The sequence below is a fragment of the Bidens hawaiensis genome, unplaced genomic scaffold, assembly GCF_021521415.1.
Source record: "Bidens hawaiensis isolate Kalapana, Puna unplaced genomic scaffold, B.hawaiensis_p1.1 tig00024843_1, whole genome shotgun sequence".
NCBI classification, from domain to species: Eukaryota; Viridiplantae; Streptophyta; class Magnoliopsida; order Asterales; family Asteraceae; genus Bidens; species Bidens hawaiensis.
Window position 1 is genome coordinate 31,885 of NW_027493941.1, and position 24,620 is coordinate 56,504.

General features: G+C 38.2%; 1 protein-coding gene across 1 annotated transcript; it reads left to right on the top strand.

Moving 5' to 3' along the window:
* The first annotated feature begins 9,630 nt into the window (after window positions 1-9,630).
* LOC143570173 (type I inositol polyphosphate 5-phosphatase 8-like) lies at window positions 9,631-24,443 on the top strand. Its single transcript, XM_077055895.1, has 8 exons — window positions 9,631-9,991; window positions 10,093-10,174; window positions 10,436-10,653; window positions 10,684-10,905; window positions 22,374-22,584; window positions 23,485-23,748; window positions 23,982-24,141; window positions 24,239-24,443. The coding sequence occupies exons 1-8, from the start codon at window positions 9,880-9,882 to the stop codon at window positions 24,335-24,337; spliced, it is 1,368 nt and encodes a 455-aa protein (XP_076912010.1). The 5' UTR covers window positions 9,631-9,879; the 3' UTR covers window positions 24,338-24,443.
* Window positions 24,444-24,620: the final 177 nt, after the last annotated feature.

Consider the following 24,620-nt stretch of genomic DNA (forward strand, 5'->3'; position numbering starts at 1 on the left):
TTAATAGATCCTATCTAAGCCTGGCAAACTGGGTGGGTTAGGTAATTGGTCAATTCTGTGTAACATGAGTCATTTTTAGAAGGAAAAAATGTCAAACTTGGTTTGGGTCAAAAAGGATTTCGAGTAAAATGAGTCGGGTCAAAATGGGTAAAAATATGTCAATTTGGTTCGGGCCAAAACGGATTTTGGCATAATGGAGTCTAGTTGAAATGAGTTGGTGGGTGGTGACAGTGATGGTGATGGAAACGAAGGGTGGTGGATTGTGGTGAGCAACTAAAATCCGATCAACCAGTAACTGACATAACTGATGATTCGATTTTCCAGGCTTGGATTAATTGATGATTTGGTTTTGGTTTTGGTTTTGGTTTCAGTTAAGCATGCAATGCAATAACATACTTCAAAAATGGAAAATAGAACAAAAATTGGGTTGGGATCACCCGTAATATACATTTTATCTTGGCTCCAGTCAACCCATTTTTTTGAAGAACAAGTCATCATTGCCTTCTATAATTCTAATATATAGGCTCTCTATTTCTACATCTAAATCTACACATTTGTCAATCACACGACATGAACCCTCAAGAAACACCTTCCAAACACATTGATACTTGAAGAAACGTGGATCTACTCACTGGTAGCAGATCTACTTTCCTCGGGTGTGATTATACTATTTCACCGATGGTTCTTCTGGATCAGTGTTCTTCCACCTACAAAATGAACAGCGCCGTTACTTACCCCTCAGAAAGGGACAGAGGGGTCCTCTTTGGGGTAACCCTCCGGCGTGAGAATAAGTATGTGTAGGAGAAGATAATAATGTGAGAGTAAGGGAATTGGGAGAGTATTGCTTAATAGCTGAATACTGTATGTTACTCTGTATGATTATGTGATTGTCTCTCTGTGTATGAGAAAATAACTGACTAGGGCTGCCTGTCAGTGAATGTAATTGAATATGCTTCAATGTGAATCAATGTCTGTAACTGTCAATGATTTGAGTATGAATGTGTCCATCAAAGTGGAGTTGATGCTGTATTTATAGTGCTAGGGTTTCCACTGATTAGGCTCAACCTCGTTGGCCTCCTCCAATCGCACTGCGCCACGTGTCCTCTGGGACACCTGGCGCTTTCTCGTTGGTTGTAATCACGTGGTAGCACATGTGTCATGCTGAGTTGTCGACCTTTCGTTTGGCAGCTGTCAACATCAGCATATTCTTACTCCTTAAAAAGATGCCTTCTGGAAGGTTGTCTGACGTGCACAATCAAGGTTGCCCTAATCCTGATTTGGATAAGGACGAGGTCGATTATGTGCATGTGTGATCTGAGGATGCGCGAGGTCTTCTTTTTATTCTCACGCGCAGATATTTCATGCGCAGATGTGATATGCACGAGCATGTGATATGCGCCGCGCGCTGGTGCGCCGCGCGAGCATATGTGTGCCTGGGCAGATGTGATATGCACGAGCATGTGATATGCGCCGCGCGCATATGTGTGCCTGGGCATATGATGCCTGAGCATGTTTTGTATGCGCCATGCGCATAGGTTTTGGCTTTGTGCCTTCATAATGTGTTTATCTTGTGGGTTGACCCGCCTTGCTCGGTGTTGAGGCGGGTACATACCTCTTCAATACTGTTAGGCTACAAATAAAATTAATTACTATTATGTAGGTATATATTTAGTATTAGTTTGATCCTTCCGTGTTACGGGGGTTTATTTAAGTTTTTTGTTTTTAATCGTTTTGCTATTTTATGATGATTTATTTAATGTTTTTAACGTAGTTTTATTTTAATTTAATACATATATATTAGTTTGTTATTATTTTTTTAGCGTTTGGGTTTTTTCAGTTGAGATGTGTAGGTTTTTTAGATTTTTAACGATACGAGCATGTTGATTTTTTTTAAATGAACAAACATGAACACAAATATTTGTCTAATGTAAAAAGGGACGTTGCTGTAGTTGACGATGGTGGGTAGTATCGGAAGTTAACCGGCGATGAAGATGATAAACCAGCAATGGAGAACATGTAAAGGAGATAAATAAATTAGGGTTTCATGAAGAAAATGTTTACCAATAAATGTGATCTTATAACTCATTTAAGGGCTATTAGGGTTTGGTAAGACCCATAACACGTGAATATTATTCTTTGATGATTAAGAGGTTATTTCACAAATAAATGAGATGTTATAACCCGTTTAAGGGTTATCCGGGTTTGGTGAGACCCGTGACCCGTGAAAATTAATATTTGATTATGAAAGAGTTTCACAAATAAATGAGATGTTATAACCCATTTAAAGACTATCCGGGTTTGGTTAGACCCATACCCACGAATTCGGGTCAAATGCATGAGAAGCCTCCATTTAGAAATCAAGCAATCTAGTGCTCTAGAGAATTGGGGGAACAACCTGAGAGCGACACGTAGGATTTCATGGTAAACAATCATATAGATAGTTAGATATTTAATAAATTATATAAATAGAATACTTATTCAGGCCCAAGCCCATTCAAACTTGATAAGTGAAGCTTGGGTTCGAGCTCGTTTATTAAACGGGCCCTAATAGAGGCCTAGACGTGTTTAAGCTCAGCTTAGTTGGATCTTCTTAATAACCGATCTCAAGTAGTTTGTGCACCTCTACTTGTTTACACCCCTGATTTTTAATACAACTGTATATGCTTGAATAGTAACATTGCCTTATCATCACTATCTTAAATTTAACTAAGAAAGGCCTATTATAAATCCAAATATGATAAATCGGGATCCTCAATAAAGAATACGATAGCAAGTTATAAGATTTATTTTTTATTTTTTTATTCTTTTGGGAAAAAGAAAAATGGAAAATTAATAGGTATGTTGATGTAATTAATAATGGTATGATAGTGAAAGAAACCAACAAGAGTCTTATCTACAGACGGAATGTCGCAATCATGAAAATTGCACCTTCAGAATTATTAAATGCTAACTAATCCGTACGACACGGGAAAGTATTTACTTCCCCTCACAAAAATACTTTGTAAAATATTTAAGGGGTTATTCGGTTCATTCAGATCTGAATGAGTCAGGTCTGAATGAGTCTCTGTCCCATTCAGTAACAACAACAAATCTGAATGATTCAGACCTAATTTTAACAATTTAGATGTTTTTCTGTTTGAAGCCAAACAGTCTGAAGTCTGAATGAATCAGATGTTTACATTTGAATGGTTCCATTCAGATGTAAACAAACAGCCTCTTAGCATAAGGCAAAAAAAAGTATGAAGACTAACAACATTTTCAACGTACATTTTGATAAAAATGTACAAAACGTTATGGATCTATAGTGGTTAGATTGGTCTGTTGTCAATTTACTATCACTCCATCACAATGACAAACTATACTTACCGAGTTACCGTAGGGGCATCAAGAGACATGTAAAGCATACTAAGCCACATAATAATAAATGGCACACTTCAAATTGTATAGAAAGGCATAATAATACATAAAAGACAATACTTGTCCTTGTCTATTAGGAATGCTTCTCTAAACTTAATGCTATAGAAAACTTTGATTCATTAAATGGACATATACACAAATAAAATAAATGTTATGCTGAGTTCTTGTAAACTACAGAACTACATATTGAATTTTATCAGTTGAGCGTACACGTTGTTGATGACACATGAACTAAAGCTCATAGGGTGGTTATTATCATACACGAATGAACGTAGGTACACGACTGATAGCTTGTGTAAGGCATGCCTTAAGGATAACAATGAGATGGGTATTGATAATCATAATTTCATACCATATTGTAAAATTGCATCTCATAACCGTCAGGCACCCCATTACTACTCGTTACCCGTGGATATTGAGTGTTCTTGTTACTTTATTAAAACTTACTCGTTAGGACTCCTATGTACTTTTGGTTATATATAGCTTTTTTCGTGTTTTTCCACCAAACAATACACAATATACAACAAAGACGGCCTTGGGGAACGACAGGGTGGGCGGCAGTTCCTTACCCGATCTTTAGGCCCATGAATTCTTAATAACGGCCTTGGGGAAGGGCAGAGTGGGCGACAGTTCCTTACCCGATCTTTAGGCCCATGAATTCTTAATAATTCTAGTGAAGGACCCTCCTAAGAGAAAAAACAACTAGAAAAAGAAAAGACCTTTTTATCATTTAGTCATTAATAGAAAATTAGGTAGACAATACAATCATATTCTTTTTTTTGAGACATGAAATAAATGCACAAAATCATTTGCATATCAAAACAATTGCCCACATGATGACCGTACAAGAAACCTCGTCCACATATATTTTTGTAAAATGAGTTTATTTTGTACAATTTATTTATAGTATTAAATTAGCAACCAAAACTTTCATAATTTTTTTTAAAGATTAAAAAATATAAATATACTAGAACTAGCAAGAAGCTAGAAATAATACAAATATCAAAACAAGAAAGAACACCCATATACAAAAATCACCCAACTTTACACTTTAACCCAACACAAATTCTCTCAAGTAAAACTTCTCATCTTACCCTTATTTTAAAAAAATAAAAACACCCCAAAACTTTCATAATTGCTTACTAGAGCAAGTGGTAGGCTTTAACGAGTAGAAGTCTTAACTCCTTAAAAAACCTTAAAAAAAGCAACCGAAACTTTTAATAATTGTGTGATGAATAACTATCTTCTTCGGTGTATGCATTAAAATATGCTATACAAATTTTAACTTCAATTCCACATTTCATCATTATTTATAATAGAGAGGTATTACAAATATTTGACCTATAAAAAAATTTGTTTCAAAAACGTATAAAAGTTATAAGTGCGTTAATTTTTAAATAATAATTGCCTTAATTTTTCAAAAACGTTAATTAAGGGCAGGAAGTTTGGGTTCTTCTGTGAGGACACGAGTTCGATTCTCATTTGTGTTACTTTGGGTGGATATTGATAATGAAGGATTTGAGCTACGTCTTGTGCAAAGGTTGTCAGATCGAACCCCGAGCTCACCCGGGTTTTTGTCTCACCGTGTGTTACGCCAGAGAGTTATGCTCTTGTGATGGCACAACGACTGTCAAGTGGCAACCGATGATTGGGTTTCCCAGGGGAACGTCCAAGCCAAACTCTGACAGTCAGCGTGAGTCTGATTAAGACACCATAGTCTGGTCATTGTGTGGCAACGGGCCTCTCCAAATTTTGGGAGTGTGGTGGTTAACACATAAAAACTCATCGTTCCAAAAAATTATACTAATAAATACATCTATTTTTAAATTATAAATTATTCTATATTTTAAAAATATAGTTATGTAACTTTTATTTTGGTGTGGGTTTTACTCAGTATATGTGGTGCGGGTTGGCTTAAGAAACGATGGAACGCCTGCTTGTCTCGTGTGGCTTCACACAATCTTTTTGGCAATTGATTCCCCAATGGTGCAGCATTCAGGCGATATACACGATTGGGGTTAAAGAACTTTTGGAACTAACTTTTGACGTTTTAAACGTTCAGGTCCCAAAAAATAAGGCTAAAGCAGTTGAAGCTATTATTTTAACATTGTTTTAATGTCGTTGGAAGATTCGTGATAAGTTAACTTTTGAATACAACCAAAGTTCGTTGTCTAATCCGTTGGAAGAGTTGTGGTTATAAAACCGCACGGTTAGGTACTTTTTGAGCTGGAAAGACTAGCACCGTTTTAGTTTTTTGTTTTGGTGTTAACTTAAAATATGTTTTAGTTTTGATATTAGCCTCGTATATATTTCATATACCTTTTGTTGGTCGTTACAATAAATAAATAAACTTTCACTAAAGAGTAAGTAATGTGTTTTCAAAACCCAATTATATGCTAATTTTTACATATTTTTGATTTTTTTAAACAGTGAGTATTTATATTTTTTGTTCTAATATTTATTTATTTTTTGAATTTATATTTTTTTTATTGTATGAAAATTAATAATTTACTTATTGTTTGATGATAAATTGTTTCACAATTAAACGAGATGTTATAACCCGGTTTAAAAGCTATATGGTTTTAATGAGACCCAAGACCTGTTTATTTTTTTACTATAAAATTGGTTTTTTAATTATAAATAATATTTATGAAAGTTAATAATATACTTATCGTCTAATGAGACTCAAGATCCGTTTATTTTTTTTACTATCAATTTGGTTTTTTAATTTAAATAATATTTCTCTCTTTTTTAAAATAAATAAGATATTAATTTTTATTATATTCTATTTTATAGGATTTTTACATCAATAATTTGGTGAGAATAATTTTTAATTTAATGAGATGTTATAACCCGTTTAAAGAATATATGGGTTTGGTAAGACCCATACCCATGAATTCGGGTCAAATGCATGAGAAGCCTCCATTTAAAATCAAGCAAATCTGGTGACTCCAAAAAAAGGGGGAACGACCACATCGCGACATGTAGGATTTTTTTGTCTTCATTTAGATATATTATTATAGATAGATAGATAGATAAATAGATAGTTTTTCCATTTACAAAGATGTACATAAACATTTATAGTTTTATGTGTTAATATTTTTTGACCCGGATTCTAAGCTAGTGTGTATATATACTCAAATATAGGACATCTAATTGTCAACCTTGCACGTAATAATGTCATGTGTGCCGTTACCGAATGTAGTCCTTCTCATTTATTAGAAGGTCCCAACCCAATCAATTTTCTTCGTTGGACCACCAATCTACCCAAATGATTTAAAAAAAATAAAACATCATCTTTGTTTGACATGATATAGTTCATGTAAAAATACAATTTAACTTAAAAATATAGGTATGATTCTTATGCTGACATCTATATTTTTTATATCAAACAGTACATTAAAGGGTAAAAATAATCATCAACGTACAAATGAGTGAATATCAATATATAAATATAAATGCTTAATATGATGTGTTTAAAATAATTTTGATATGGCAAATTAGGTGAGAACTTGTTTCACATAGAAGTGTGAACAAATTTTGATGTGGTTTATGAGTAGGAGTCATACGCTGGATAAGTGTTTTTTTCCGTCTAGACTGAATTTTAAATACATAAAAAATAATATAATGCATACTTTTCTATTTAATATATTTATTTACTAGTATTTTACAACCATGCATTGCGACGGATCAACTAAAAACAAATACAAATTTCACATGCTAGACGACATGTGCGTTACAGTGGAGCACAAAGGCTTGAAAAATTGTCCAATTTAACATGTTGTGAACAAAAAAAAAAAACTTGAAACATGAATCAGATTAATCACTCTAGGTTTAGTTCTCTGTCATGGCTACAACATAAGTGCGATGCCAAACAATGAAGTGTCATTAAGACTGTCCTCGCATAAAATGAGACCATCGACATACTTTTTAATATATACTTAAAATGATTTAATAATTTTTTTCTTTTAACATGACTACTAAAGCTAACCTTTCTACCTTAGTTTCATAAACCGCAAAAAGTTAGAAAAACACAAACGAGAGTTTCTAGCAATATATTACATAACGCTAACATGTGCGATTTTAGACTTAAGCTCATATTCAGGTACCTAAAGTCTTAAGAGGCAGACGTGTTCTCAGAGTAAACTAATAAAATTGTTTTTAAGATCACTGTATCAAACACTTGGGTTCATCTAATCTTCTTCATCTTCCACTGTTCTTTTATGCATCTAGAATAGCTCATTAATGGTATAGATTTCATTTTGATATTGTTTTGTTTGCTCTCTTTCTCTTTCTCTCTCTCTCTCTATATATATAAACAATATTCTTTTACAATAAGCTTGTTTAGACTCATCAAGCTATAAAGCTCACTTATTCACCTAGCTCAAACTATATATTAAGGGTATATTTGGGATTCCTTATTTTCCTCTTCTTATGACTTATGATGGTTGAATAAGTTCTTTTTGTGTTAACAAAGTGTTTGGAAACACATAAGGTTTTTTCCATTTCTACTTATCAACAAGGCCAAAATAAGGTTTTCAATAAGTTGGAGTTTGCTAACTTATCTCCTTTTAGGATTAGAAAACCCATTACACCCTTCCAAGTAGAGGTGCACAAACCGGATTAAAACTCAAAACCGGTTCGGTTTGGTCAACAAAAGTCAAAACTGGTTTATAATCGGTTTCGATTCGGGTTGAAACCGGCTTCTTACCATGTTACGATCGGTCTCGGTTCGGGTTTTGATCAGTTCCGGTTCGGTTTTGACTTATTTTTGTTCGGTTTCGGTTCCGTTAACCGGTTTTGGGGGAGAAAACTACAAACCGTTCCAAACATCCGGTTTCAAACCGGTTTCTACATAATCGGTTTCAAACCGGTTCGGTTTTGGTTCGGTTTTCGGGTCGGGTCGGATAACCGGTTTGTTTGCCCACCTCTACTTCCAAGTTCCATTCCAGCCATTGCTAACTTATGTCTTTTTTGATCATTTAAATCAATAAGTTATACAAATACTTTTTAAAGAACAACTTATTGTCTTATGTTAATCTAAATACTTTTTTGAAACTCATTATTAGAAAGCCATAAGACCTTTTCAACTATTACGAAAATACATTTTTACCTTAAATAAAGAATCCCAAACATCCCCTAAACTAGCTTCAATTAAAACTAATTTATATATTCATCACTATCTACTGCATGAAAATAATAAACTACTTCATTATGTTTCTATTTTGTCCAAAATAACTCAGCTAAAACCAGTTTTAAAATAAAAGAAAACCTACAATATGTTTTCTGACTAGTTTTATTAAAGTTAGACGATTTGATATTTGTTTCAATTTCTGATAATTAATGTTAATATATAGTGGTTTTTTATTGGTAAGAAAAATGTTACAACTTGCAACACGGGATCCCATGTTAGCTCATTTTTTTTTGAACGACCAACAAAAGTAAATTTTATTAAAATAAAATCGGACTAGCAAGAAACTAGCTAGCTCAACACCACAACCGAACTAGACACCAAAAAGAAAAAACTCACTACATTTAAATCTACATCAATCCTCCCAAGACAATTGAGATACTCCCGACCTATTTTTAATCCAAAGATAACTAAGCCCTTTAATTTCACTTACTACACTATCCACCGTGAACGCCATACCATTAAATACCATGTCATTTCACGCCTTCCATAAACACCACAATGAGACTAGGCAAACCGCGTAAAAAGACTTCGCCTTCCTTTTAGGGAACTTTGAGTATTTATGTTAGCTCATCTACACCCAACTAATTAATATCGTAATATTTTATTTTGATTAATGACCTCATAACAATATAGCTTAGGATTAAGGTTTTTATTTTGTATTTATAATTTAAGTATTTAACAACCTAATTTTTATTCAAAAAAAGTGTAAAAAATCAGTTGCATATTTAATTTATTTTATTTAAAAAAAAAACCCAATAGAAGCTATAAACATGGGTTTTTTTAAAAAAAACCCATATTTATAGCTTCTAAAAAAACCCATGTTTATAGCTTCTATTTACATATATAGCAAAATTGTTTACGTGTAAATTTTGATACTAAATGGATCGTAACTTGGTGACATCAAGATGTGTTAGAAAGGTGTCTCTTCTTGACTTAAATGGTGAAATAAAATTATAAACTATGTAAAGAAAATTATGATAATTAATTATTTGGATGGTAGCAATAACTAAATAAGATGCAACAAATTAATATCTTTGACTATATTAATTATTTTTCTCACTTGGGATCATCGTAGGCTATATGACTCTTTGCTTTGTGATTTTCATTTTCCCAAGTTGTTCTAATAGTCGTCTCTTTCTGTCTTTAACTCTCCTATGAATATAGGCGATGAATACAATATTATCACCAACAACACCATTTCTTCATCCAAAACATCCCATCAACTTAACAAACTTTAATCCTTAGCATGGTCTCTTCCACCTTGTTACATGGATAACAACTACAAACCTCAAATCAAATCCAAGTCCAAAACATTCCGTCATTGGTTTACTAAAAAACACAAGTCCAAACCTCATTCTTCTGTTTACAAACAGTTTTCAGGTTTATTTATTAAACCATTTAATAAACCATCTTTCAAATTAATAAATTCTTCACTTTTTGTGGTGTTGAATTAACCCGGAAACATTTGATTATTTTTGCAGATGACTCTGGAGATGAATCCAAGGAGGATGTTTCGTTTATGTCAACGGAGATGGATCCATGCATATTAACCGGCGAATTGCGGTAATTAACTTATGGTATTTTCATGATGTTTATAAAGTATTTAATTGCATACTTTTGCATTCGATACTTTTGGGTTCATAGCGTCTGAGGTTGTAGAGCTACTAAGCTGAGTTTTACAGGTTATGCATAGTAATGTTATGATTCCTAGATCAATCAATGACGCAGTTTGTTGTTTGTTTGCCTTCTATATTGATGTAAACGAATATATAACACTTTTATTTAAGTTGTTGATTACAATCATTACATATGTTTATGTTTTAGAATATTTGTGGCCACTTGGAATGTTGCTGGAAGGTCTCCTGTTGGGAGTTTGGCAGTGGATTTAGATGAATGGTTGAATGTTAAAGAGTCCGCCGACATCTATGTTCTCGGGTTTCAAGAAATCGTGCCGTTGAAAGCGAAGACTGTGATTGGAGGAGAGGATATGACTGAAGCAACAAACTGGAACTTGTTGATTGGTCAAATACTTAACAACAAATGTGCATGCAGATGGATGACACCTATGTTAGATCCAATGACAAGTGAGCGTTATAATTATTTGAACAATGCTTTAGGTGAAACATCAATGACAAGTGTAGAATATGAAGAGGTTAATGGTTGTGGTAGGTACACATTGATGGCAAGCAAGAAGATGGTGGGAGTGTTCATAAGTGTGTGGATTAATACATCATTGTTCAAGAAGTATAGTATATCAAGTGTGAAAGTAAGTGCTATGGCTTGTGGGATTATGGATTATTGTAAGGCCCCGTTACCGGTAGCCCTACTTTCGTGTTGGATTTACTCATAAACGCAGTTCTAAATATCAGAGTTAATTAAAACATTCGCTGAATATAAAAGCTTTCATAAAACATTTCATAACAAAACACGTCTTGTCTTAAAACATCATTTTGTCTTTCAAAATAAACGAAACATTAAACTTAAACGTCTTGAGTCTTCCGATGCAAGCCTCTTATTCAGTGCCACGTGTCTCCTCAAGCGAGCTGCCTCATCCTACTCACCTACGTGCATACTAAAAGTCAGCTACGCTGAGTGAGTTCTAGTTAATCATACACTATACAATACACATAAACTTATATTCTTTCATTCATACTTTCATACTTTCTTTTGTATTAACTTACTTTCATATCTTACGTTATAAAGAGCATTACGCCCTACATTCCTCGAGTATTATTAGGGCTCGGTACCCTCCTTCCTCGAGTATTATTAGGGCTCGGTACCCCCCTTCCTCGAGTATTATTAGGGCTCGGTACCCTCTTTCCTCGAGTATTATTAGGGCTCGGCACCCTCTTTCCTTGAATATTAGTAGGGTTCGGTTCCCTAGTTCTCGAATATTAGTAGGGTTCGATTCCCTCTTCGTTACCATACAACCATACATCATACCTCGAGTATTATTAGGGCCCGGTACCCTCTTCGTAACCATACAACCATCCTTTCCTTCTTTTATTAACTTTATCACATTCATACACAGAAGCATACATATCATACTTACCTTATACTTAGCGTTACAACCTGACAGTACATGCAATATCCGAAGATCGTTCACGTACCGTCAAGCCATCATTCATACATATCACATCATTCACATAAGGCATACACTTATCTCATAGGATAAGCGTATTAACAAACATATCGAGTATGCACACAGCCCCGAAAACATAACACATAATTGGGCTAGAAACTCACCTGAACACGGTTACGTTCACCGTTAATCGTAATCCCTTTCTTCAGTTGTGCACGGCTGACTGTATAACAAGTATACGTATCAATTAACTATCACTACTCATATCATCTTTCTAGTCTTAACTACTACCCACAACGAACGGGGCTCCGGGGGCAGCGCCCCTGGCAGCGGGGTCTAGGGGCGGCAGCCCCTAGCAGGGTCCAAGGGGCAGAGCCCCTGGCTGGGGTCGAGCTGCCAGGTCAGCTTGGAAAAATTTTATTTACATTAACTGTCTTAACACATTTTCCATTAGGTTTTTAATTTATTTTCTAAGCGAACTTAACTTTATGCGAAGTTAAACCTTAAGCGAACTTAGCTTTAGGCGAAGTTATCAGTTAGGCGAACTTGGCCTTAGGCGAAGTTATCAGTTAGGCGAACTTGGCCGTAGGCGAAGTTATCAATTAGGCGAACTTGGCCTTAGGCGAAGTTATCAATTAGGCGAACTTGGCCTTAGGCGAAGTTATCAATTAGGCGAACTTGGCCTTAGGCGAAGTTACCAGTTAGGCGAACTTGGCCGTAGGCGAAGTTAAGCTTTGAAGGCGAAGTTATGCTTTGAAGGCGAAGTTAAGCTTTGAAGGCGAAGTTATGCTTTGAAGGCGAAGTTGTTCAGGTCAGCTACGGGTTTGGTTTTTATCAAGCATTTTGGCGATTTTAATACCCTTGTTATGGTTCGACATCACCCCCTACGTTCCCTAACCGTTTTCGTTCGTATATATATCCTGTATATACTATAAAGCTTGGACCTTTAAGGTAAAAACGTTCAATACTACGTAAACTTTAAAGGTCAAGAATGTGACATCTGCCCTGATCCGACCCGACCCAGGTACCCGTTTCCCTTACCCGAACTCTTTCTTTTATGATTTAATATTTATTTATACTTATACTTTATTTTTAATAATAATAATATATTTTCCTTCCCGCCTCTATCCCTCTCCTCTCTTTCCGCCTTGTTTCCCTCTTTTTCTTCTAACTCTTTGCTTGTCCTTTGTTCCTTCCCGCCTAAGGTTGTCTGCGCAGCTCCACGCGCCAGACCCCTTACAAGAAATCCTGCGTGAAGACCACCTGTTTCAGCGTTACGCGAGACGAACTCTTCTCGCAGCGCGCTAAGAATTGTAATTCTTCTCGCAGCGCGCTAAGAACGGTAGTTCTTCCCGCGACGCGCTAAGGATTGTAGTTCTTCTCGCAGCGCGCTAAGAATCGTAGTTCATCCCTCGACGCGCGAAGAATTATAGTTCTTCCCGCGGCGCGCTAGGAATTTTAGTTCCTCCCGCGGCGCGCTAAGAAATGTGATTCTTCCCGCGGCGCGCTTAGAAATGTAGTTCTTTCCGCGACGCGTTAAGGTTGGTTCTGTCTACCTTCGCGCTCGCGCTCTCTTGACCTTCTGTGTCTGCCTTCGCGCCTTAGCCTTCTCGCGCTGAATCCTTCGAGTTTTCTTCTGTTTAAATCTAGCCGTTTGCTTTTGTGTTGTCTTATCTTTTGAGCTGTTGACCTAATCTGCTTTATGTCTGAAAAGTTACTTTCGGCGCAGCATGCGCACCAACCCCATTGGTTGACAGATAAAGTGACTGACATAATCTTTTGAGATCTGCTTTTTCCATGCTTGACCTGTACCTTTTTCTGAACCGCCCATGCCTTTTTTACTGTTCCCTGACAGCTTTATCTTGCCTCTGCAGCTGCCATATCTTTCCATATCTTTTGCTTTTGGATTCTTATGCTTTTTGATATCTTTTGCTTGATCCTGTTAAGATCCTTTCCCCTTTTCTAGGGATTATGTCTCCTAGGGTTTTCTCTATAAATAATAGTATTATTTTCCTAACACTACACACACAAAACACTTAATCTCTCCTGTCCTCCTCCTTGCTCTCTCTGCCGCCTCCCTCTCTGCCTCCGTCTTCCTCCCTGTTCTGCCCTGCTTTTCCGGTAATATATATATATAATAATTTACTTATTAATTATGCTAACTTGTAATCAAGACTTAAAACAAATCATTAAAACAATAATCTTATTTATAGGTTAACTTGTGCTTGTTTAAAGTTGGTTCTTGCTTTATCTTACACCGCATCGTTTATCAAGTGAGTAATCTCGTACCTAATCCCTTTTTGCTTTTAATGTTTTGGGATGTTCATGTGTTCATACAAACTTAGAGTCTTAAACTTGTTTATGAACTTTAGTCGCGCAGTATCCCATGTGTTGAGGACGTAGACTTGGCTGTTTATTTGTATGTGTGGATCATTAACCGTCTTGTCGGTCTATTCCGCAGTTTTCATGGTACCATTAGATGAACACGGGAGAACTATCGTTTATGATTTTCTCTTTTGTTTACACATGCACAGTTTGTTTTGTTTGTGAGCTCAATTGTGAGCACTGGCAGTCTTATGAATCTTAGAGTTGGTCCCGATCAGATTACACCCTTGTTGAAAACCAGACATACACATGTTGCGCGCAGATTTATTGTTATCTATGTATTGTATTAAACTTGATTTCTCACCAACACGCAAGTGTTTGACGTTTATTTTAACACATGTTCAGGTTTGCAGTAGCTGTTTTGGAGCTTGTGGACACATAGGAAGTTTTCTTTATTTTGGACCTAGATTAAAATGTATCAAGACAAGTTATTGTTGTTCGAATATTATGATTTATAATATATTGATTTATGACGATTTATGTTATCTTATTTTTGCTTTGCGTGTGCGCGAATGAATGTATTTATTAAATATTGACACCCAATAGTGTCACGAGTAATGAAACAATATGTGGCGCCCCGATGTATAATCCGCCTTTGGTCGGGGTGTTACAGATTGGTATCAGAGCTCGTTGACTTTAGGATAGGTGGTTAGACGTAACGGCCTAGAATACCTAAGAGTCCCTCTCGCGCATGAGAGAAATCTCATGTTTGCGCGCTTATTGTTAATTACTCGTTATTTATGAATATGCTCGCGCTTGCGCAGTATATGATTTTATGTTTTATTCCGCGATATTTCGATTTTTGCTGAATTTCGATTTTTATTGATTTTTCTTACATATTCGTTTGTTGGATTTAAAAATCCGAAAAGTCATGGTGATACATGAATAGTTGATTTTCAATTTCCATTTACGATTATGTTCTGAGGTTGGAGACTTGAAAAGTCATGGTGATACATGAATTGTCAACCTCCAATACTCATTTTCTTGTATGTTTTATATTGAAGATTGAAAAGTCATGGTGATACATGAATCGTCAATCTCCAATACTCGTTTACTAGTCATTTTAAATTGGGAATTCGGAAAGTCATGGTGATACATGAATTGCCGATTCTTGATTCGAATTTGTTACCTTTATTAAGTCTGCATTTAGGGTCATTTATTTTACTCTAACTTTTGACTGTAACTGACTCCGTGAAACCAAGCTTTATAAGATTAAAACTTTGCGCTAAAACCAAGATATTAACTAAAATTAAAATTTTTATAGAATGCCTCCGCTATCTCGCCGATTTCAGAGAAGAGAAGCCTCGCGCATGCGTAGACAGCAACGTTCCCAGGAAATGGCCGCCGTGATAGCCCAAGCCTTGAGCCAAAACAATACCAACACCTCTGGTTACAACATTAAATCCTTTAACGCGGGTAACCCTCCAAAGTTCACAGGTCTTGAAGGAGCCACCGTGATGCTCCAGTGGCTTGAGAAGATTGAAAACACTTTCCTCCACACCCAATGCCCCTCAGACAGACGAACCCTGTATGCTTCCAGTGTCCTGGAATCCAGAGCGCTTACATGGTGGAATAGAGTAGCTCATGCGCGTGGCGCAGAAGCTGCTTCCAGCATGCTCTGGGAGGAATTTAAGGAAATTCTTACGCGAGAATTCTGCCCTCCCAACGAAGTTAAGCGCCTGGAGGAGGAATTTTGGAATCTTAAGCAGTACAGCGGTGAAGCGCGCGAGTACGCGACGCGCTTCCATGAACTAAGCCTGCTTGTCCCTCACCTTGTTACCCCTTCCCGCCGAGCCATAGAGAAATTCCTTGGGGGTCTCCCCATGGAAATTCAAGATTCTGTATGGGCCAGAAACCCAGTTACCCTCTCTGACGCCATCGAGTTGGCCGCTGTGCTCAGCGACAACCATGTCAGAGCAGGAACCCTGTTCCTGCGGGGAACAGAAAAGACCAAACTCACCAAGACTGCCCCTGAACCAACAGAAACCAAACCTGAACCCTCAAACCGTAACAACCTCAAGCGCAGGCGCAAGGCCTATGCGCTTACCAACCCGCCCATTGTCCAGCAACCCGCATACCAACCTCCAGTTTACACGCCTAACCCACTATCAGCCTACCCAACTCCCCCTATAGTCCACAACTATGCCTTAACCAATCCAGCACTCCCTGCCCCACCAACTAAGAAACCTTACACAGGAAACCATCCCTTTTGCCCAACCTGTAGATTTCACCACCCAACCCAAACCCCGTGTCGACTTTGTAACCGATGTGGCCGTACTGGTCACACTGCTGAGAACTGTAGAGTCCTTCCCGCCAATCCAATTGCGCCAACACCACCAGTCTACCCGCAGAACCCACAATCAATCTACCAAAACCCACGACCCAGATCGTGCTTTAACTGCGGTGATCCCAGTCATTTCCGGAACGCGTGCCCGAGACTACAAGTGCAAATCACACAAGCGAATCCGGTGAACCAGATTTCAAACCAAGTAACGCGTGGACGAGCTTTTAACATAACCGCGCACCAAGCGCAAGCGAATAATGACGTAGTTAATGGTACATTTTTGCTTAACGGATTTTATGCTTCTGTACTTTTTGATACTGGCGCCGATCGAAGTTTTATCTCTCGCGCCTTCGAGCAGAAGCTTGCGCGACCGCGCAACGATTTAAAAGAAGATTTTTCAGTTGAATTGGCTAACGGTGAAACTGTTTTAATTAACTCGGTGATTAAAGATTGTACGCTTAACCTTAACGAAAACGATTTTCTGATTGACCTCATCCCCATGCCTCTTGGAAGCTTTGATGTTATTATTGGTATGGACTGGCTCTCGCATAATCGCGCCGAAGTTAATTGCGCCAAGAAGTTGATTCGCATTCCTCGAGAAAATGGCGATCTTCATATTTACGGCGAAAAACCCTCCCGCGGTCTTAAACTTATGTCTTGCGCCGAAGCCCAAAGACTCATGCGGAAGAAGTGTGTTGCCTTAGCCCATGTGGTTAAACCTGCTGAAGAGAAGAAGCTTCGCGATATCCCTGTCGTGCGTGATTTCCCTGAAGTTTTTCCTGATGATCTTCCTGGTATCCCTCCCGCTCGTGAAGTCGAGTTTCGTGTTGATCTTGTCCCTGGTGCTTCCCCCGTAGCTAAATCTCCTTATCGTCTTGCACCCGCTGAGATGCAAGAATTGGCAAGCCAACTTCAAGAGTTGACTACTAAAGGATTCATTCGCCCTAGCTCTTCGCCCTGGGGTGCTCCGGTGTTGTTCGTTAAAAAGAAAGATGGATCGTTCCGCATGTGTATTGATTACCGCGAGTTGAACAAACTCACCATTAAAAACCGGTATCCCTTACCGCGTATTGACGACCTCTTTGATCAACTCCAAGGTGCCTCTTGTTTCTCGAAGATTGATCTCCGCTCTGGCTATCACCAGTTGCGCATCCGCGATGAAGATGTTCCGAAGACTGCTTTTCGAACTCGTTATGGCCATTTTGAATTCTTGGTCATGTCCTTCGGTTTAACCAACGCACCCGCCGTTTTCATGGATCTAATGAATCGGGTGTGTAGGCCTTTCTTGGATAAATTCGTGATTGTGTTTGTCGATGATGTTCTGGTGTATTCTAAGACCAAGGCCGAGCACGAGCAACATCTTCGGTTGGTGTTGCAAAAGCTTAGAGCTGAGCAACTTTATGCTAAGCTTTCCAAGTGTGAATTCTGGTCTGATGAAGTACAGTTTCTTGGCCATGTTGTGAACAAGATGGGTATCCATGTCGACCCATCCAAAATTGAAGCAATCAAGAACTGGATTACGCCATCCACTCCTTCTGAGATCCGTTCCTTTCTGGGCTTAGCTGGTTATTACCGGCGCTTCATTTCGAACTTCTCAAAGATCGCATTGCCTTTAACAGCTCTAACGCACAAAGGTAAACCGTATATTTGGGGCTCGAAGCAAGAAGAAGCCTTTCTAACGCTCAAGCGTTTGTTGTGTGAAGCTCCTGTTCTTGCGCTACCTGAGGGTAATGATGATTTTGTCGTGTATTGCGATGCATCCAACCAAGGTCTCGGTTGTGTTCTTATGCAACGAGGCAAGGTTATCGCTTACGCATCAAGGCAACTTAAGGTTCATGAAAAGAATTATACAACTCACGACCTCGAACTAGGTGCAGTTGTTTTTGCCTTGAAGATCTGGAGACACTACCTTTATGGTACTAAGTGTATCCTCTACACTGACCATAAAAGCCTTCAGCATATCTTTGATCAGAAGGAACTTAACATGAGACAACGCCGATGGAACGAACTCATCAGCGATTACGATTGTGAGATCCGGTATCATCCTGGTAAGGCTAATGTGGTAGCCGATGCGCTCAGCCGAAAACCCTGCCAGCTTAACTGTATCTTGCCGCGCACCCAGCTTCACTTCGCGCCGATTCAAAGCAACCTTGAATCGCGTATTCGTGACGCGCAGCGCGCATCCATCAGTAATGGTAACCTTCGCGCCGAGTTAGCGTGTGGCGCGGAAGCACTCTTTGTCCCTAATCTGAGTGGAATTCTCTGCCTTCTCAATCGCATCTGGATTCCCTTTGATGAGAATCTTCGCGCTGATATCCTGAGTGAAGCGCACAAATCTCGGTATTCTATTCATCCTGGCGCTGATAAGATGTACAAGGATTTGCGCATAACTTATTGGTGGCCCGGTATGAAAAAGGATATTGCTGTGTTCGTAGCTAAATGCCTGACTTGTTCTAAAGTAAAAGCTGAACACCAACGCCCATCTGGTTTGCTCGAACAACCAGAAATTCCTACGTGGAAATGGGAATGTGTAGCGATGGACTTTATTACCAAGTTACCTTTGACAGCAAGCAAACATGATAGCATTTGGGTAATAGTGGATCGATTGACTAAGTCTGCTCACTTTCTGCCCATTCGTGAAAACTACCGTGTTGAGCAACTCGCGCAGCTTTATGTCAAGGAAATTGTCTGCCGCCATGGTACTCCTTTGAGCATCATATCCGATCGCGATGGCCGTTTTATATCTCGCTTTTGGAAATCTCTCCAATTTGCGCTAGGAACTCGCTTGGACATGAGTACGGCATATCATCCTCAGACTGACGGTCAGTCTGAGCGAACTATTCAAACTCTTGAGGATATGCTCCGATCTTGTGTTCTTGATTTTGGAGGTAATTGGGATTCGCACCTGCCTTTGATCGAGTTCTCTTATAATAACAGCTATCATTCCAGTATTGGTATGGCCCCATTTGAAGCACTTTACGGTCGTAAGTGCCGCTCCCCGATTTGTTGGAGCGAAGTGGGTGAAACTCAAATCACAGGACCCGAACTTGTTCAAGAGACAACCGATAAAATCGCCAAGATCCGTGATCATCTGCTGACTGCCAGGAGCCGACAGAAGAGTTACTCAGATCGTAGGCGAAAGCCTCTCGAATTTCAAGTTGGTGATCTTGTTCTCCTCAAAGTGTCGCATTGGAAAGGTGTTGTCCGCTTTGGGAAGAAATGTAAGCTTGCTCCTCGTTATGTTGGTCCATTCAAGATTCTCGCGCGTGTGGGAAAAGTTGCCTACAGACTTGACCTGCCGCCCGCGCTCAGTAATGTGCATCCAACGTTCCATGTATCCAATCTCAAGAAGTGTTTAGCTGACGAGAACCTTCACATTCCACTTGATGAAGTTCAAGTTGATGAAACTATGCATTTCGTTGAGAAGCCTGTTGAGATTATGGATCGCGAGGTTAAGCAAACCAAGCGCAGTCGTATCCCTATCGTGAAAGTTCGCTGGGAGTCCAAGCGCGGAGCCGAGTTTACATGGGAAAGGGAAGATCAAATGAAGATCAAGTACCCGCACCTGTTCTCTGCGCAACCTACTTCGAGATAAATTTCGGGACGAAATTTCTTAAAGTAGGGGAGACTGTGACATCTGCCCTGATCCGACCCGACCCAGGTACCCGTTTCCCTTACCCGAACTCTTTCTTTTATGATTTAATATTTATTTATACTTATACTTTATTTTTAATAATAATAATATATTTTCCTTCCCGCCTCTATCCCTCTCCTCTCTTTCCGCCTTGTTTCCCTCTTTTTCTTCTAACTCTTTGCTTGTCCTTTGTTCCTTCCCGCCTAAGGTTGTCTGCGCAGCTCCACGCGCCAGACCCCTTACAAGAAATCCTGCGTGAAGACCACCTGTTTCAGCGTTACGCGAGACGAACTCTTCTCGCAGCGCGCTAAGAATTGTAATTCTTCTCGCAGCGCGCTAAGAACGGTAGTTCTTCCCGCGACGCGCTAAGGATTGTAGTTCTTCTCGCAGCGCGCTAAGAATCGTAGTTCATCCCTCGACGCGCGAAGAATTATAGTTCTTCCCGCGGCGCGCTAGGAATTTTAGTTCCTCCCGCGGCGCGCTAAGAAATGTGATTCTTCCCGCGGCGCGCTTAGAAATGTAGTTCTTTCCGCGACGCGTTAAGGTTGGTTCTGTCTACCTTCGCGCTCGCGCTCTCTTGACCTTCTGTGTCTGCCTTCGCGCCTTAGCCTTCTCGCGCTGAATCCTTCGAGTTTTCTTCTGTTTAAATCTAGCCGTTTGCTTTTGTGTTGTCTTATCTTTTGAGCTGTTGACCTAATCTGCTTTATGTCTGAAAAGTTACTTTCGGCGCAGCATGCGCACCAACCCCATTGGTTGACAGATAAAGTGACTGACATAATCTTTTGAGATCTGCTTTTTCCATGCTTGACCTGTACCTTTTTCTGAACCGCCCATGCCTTTTTTACTGTTCCCTGACAGCTTTATCTTGCCTCTGCAGCTGCCATATCTTTCCATATCTTTTGCTTTTGGATTCTTATGCTTTTTGATATCTTTTGCTTGATCCTGTTAAGATCCTTTCCCCTTTTCTAGGGATTATGTCTCCTAGGGTTTTCTCTATAAATAATAGTATTATTTTCCTAACACTACACACACAAAACACTTAATCTCTCCTGTCCTCCTCCTTGCTCTCTCTGCCGCCTCCCTCTCTGCCTCCGTCTTCCTCCCTGTTCTGCCCTGCTTTTCCGGTAATATATATATATAATAATTTACTTATTAATTATGCTAACTTGTAATCAAGACTTAAAACAAATCATTAAAACAATAATCTTATTTATAGGTTAACTTGTGCTTGTTTAAAGTTGGTTCTTGCTTTATCTTACACCGCATCGTTTATCAAGTGAGTAATCTCGTACCTAATCCCTTTTTGCTTTTAATGTTTTGGGATGTTCATGTGTTCATACAAACTTAGAGTCTTAAACTTGTTTATGAACTTTAGTCGCGCAGTATCCCATGTGTTGAGGACGTAGACTTGGCTGTTTATTTGTATGTGTGGATCATTAACCGTCTTGTCGGTCTATTCCGCAGTTTTCATGGTACCATTAGATGAACACGGGAGAACTATCGTTTATGATTTTCTCTTTTGTTTACACATGCACAGTTTGTTTTGTTTGTGAGCTCAATTGTGAGCACTGGCAGTCTTATGAATCTTAGAGTTGGTCCCGATCAGATTACACCCTTGTTGAAAACCAGACATACACATGTTGCGCGCAGATTTATTGTTATCTATGTATTGTATTAAACTTGATTTCTCACCAACACGCAAGTGTTTGACGTTTATTTTAACACATGTTCAGGTTTGCAGTAGCTGTTTTGGAGCTTGTGGACACATAGGAAGTTTTCTTTATTTTGGACCTAGATTAAAATGTATCAAGACAAGTTATTGTTGTTCGAATATTATGATTTATAATATATTGATTTATGACGATTTATGTTATCTTATTTTTGCTTTGCGTGTGCGCGAATGAATGTATTTATTAAATATTGACACCCAATAGTGTCACGAGTAATGAAACAATATGTGGCGCCCCGATGTATAATCCGCCTTTGGTCGGGGTGTTACAAAGAACATACCTTTTATACGTTCGGTGTGGTCGCGGTTTGCTTGGTTATCTCGTATATTGAAGATCTAATAATGGTCGGCTTGATTCTTGGTCTCGGATGTCTCTCTCTCTCTCGGCCGAATATGGTGTAGTGTATGTGTGTGTTTGTGAGTGTGTAGAGATTATGATGGAAATGAAATGAGGGTTTAGGGTTTTAGGTTGGTTTAGGGGATATTTATATCCCTTAAAGCCCATGGACCTAGGGCCCATTCTCATTTTACCCATCTTAATTAATCTAAGTCCATGATCCGTTCTTTACTCGACATTAATTAATTAATAACGCGAAATCACTAAACGTAACTTTCTTTATTTAACATTATAAATTTTAGGATGTTACAGTTATTTGGGGAACAAAGGGTCGGTGTCGGTTAGTATGTCGATTGAAAGAACGAGCTTTTGCTTTGTTGTTGCGCACTTGGCTTCGGGTGAGAAGAAAGGAGATGAAGGGAGGAGGAATCATCAAGTTTCCGAGATTTTCAAACGGACGACGTTTAGCCGACAGTTGCAAGATGAATGCATGCCTCAGCCGCTGACAATACTTGGACATGAGTAAGTAGCGTGTGTAATTTCGACCCATTAATTAAAATGTTTTGATTTGGGTAAGGTTTTTGTTTATCATGGTCAATCCGGTAAAGTGACAAATGTTTGGCTAAACAAGAAACCGGTCAAATAGATCAAACGCCACCTAGAGTGTACTTTTCATACATTGGGCTGCTAGTGGGTCGTGTTCACGGGTTGGAGGGTCAAACCTGACACGAACCCAAAATTTGTGTCAAGACCCGAACACGACATGTATATTGTATATGCGTGGGTTAACATGAACACAGCTCGTCTAACCCAGAAGAACTTTATTTATGTATCTTAGATGATTATACTTCAAAATTCTGAATTTACATATTATTTTCAATTTTTTGAAGCATTTGTATTTAAACTATTTCAGATTATTTTTAAAATTCAAAAATTCCGGGATAAAAATACCCAAATAGTTACGTTATTACATAAAAACAAAATTTTTTGGAAAATGTAAAAAAAAAAAGATAGAAAAAAAACATGGGTTAAGTAGGTTAACCGTGAACCTGACAGGCTGACACGAACACGATCAGCTTCGACGAAACCAAACCCACGCATTTCGTGTTATATTCGTGCCATGTAAGAAATTAACAACCATACATTAACCTCCGAAACCTTATCCATTAAAAGCTATTTTATTACTCTGACAATATATATTTCTTGAAACCAAAGAAAGTTAAAAGACAAAGACAGTTTCAAATCTTCAGTTTCTAGATATAACTTACAAATTGCATAAATTGTCTTCACCGACAACACGTGGTCAACGTTTACTTCAGAGTCAACCCAACTCCACATTTGTAGGACATAAACACATACTCAACGTTTACTTACACGAGTCCTTTGATGGTAATATTATATATGCATTGTTTTATGAAACAGCCAAATATTTTGGTTTGGGGATCTCAACTACAGATTATACCTGGAAAATGATTTAGCTAGAGAGCTAATAAAAAAACAAGATTGGAGTGCACTTCAAGAGTTTGATCAACTAAGGCAAGAACTAGGAGACGGTGGAGTGTTTCAAGGGTGGAAAGAAGGTAACATAGAATTTGCACCAACATATAAGTACTCCACATTCAATAGCAATAGGTACTCGGGTACAATTCCTAGCAGAGCAGGCGAAAAACAAAGAACACCAGCATGGTACGAAAATCTACTATTTAGGGGAAAGTTAACGTACAAATGAAAATAATGTGCTAAACGTGAGAATCAAGTAGAGTAATTATGTAAAATTATTCTATGATGTAATTACATAATTACTCTACTTGATACTCACGTTTAGCACGTTTATTATTTTTGTATTTCATTCAAACCACTACTATTTAAACCATGTTATAAGTATGAGATATCATTTAATAATATTGTTCATGGAACAGGTGTGACAGGATTTTATGGTACGGGAAAGGAGTGAAACAACATTCTTATTTTCGTAGCGAGAGCAAGTTCTCGGATCATAGGCCCGTGTCTGCTCTTTTCTCGACACAGATTGAACTCATCAAGTCTGATGATGCAAAAATGGTTTCTTCTAAACAAATAGTAAGTAATGTTTTCGGGTCATGTTTCAACTTTTCTCTAATATATTCAAAACCTAAATAGATTATTATATTGTTATGTGGTTAATGGTGAATCTCAGGAACAAGAAAGAGGTAAGGGTGAGGCTTCATCTACATTGCATTCACTAATTTACAAAGAGCAAGAGGCTAGCATAAACATCAAACAAAAACAGCCCTAGAAGAAACAAAAGTCTGTAATGCAGAGTTCATTGGATTAGATTATTAGGTATAGAGAAAACATTATTAGGTGCTAATTTTTTTGATTCTTTGATTGGTTAGCTTTGTTTTGGTTTCAAACAATTGAATCGAAAACTATGTTAATGTGTTACATTATACAATTTTTATGGGACAGTAACAAATAAGATAATTGCATAGATTGATAGAACGTGTCTTCAACAAGAAATCAGATGCAAATGCGATGAATGTAGCAAGCGCGTTTTGTCTATCACGGGACTCAACCCT

Coding starts and splice junctions, on each gene's coding strand:
- LOC143570173 (XM_077055895.1), top strand. CDS start 9,880: ATGGATAACAACTACAAACCTCAAATCAAATCCAAGTCCAAAACATTC. Junction 10,654..10,683: donor TCAAATACTTAACAACAAAT/GTGCATGCAGAT, acceptor CACCTATGTTAG/ATCCAATGACAAGTGAGCGT. Junction 10,906..22,373: donor TATGGCTTGTGGGATTATGG/ATTATTGTAAGG, acceptor TAGGATGTTACA/GTTATTTGGGGAACAAAGGG.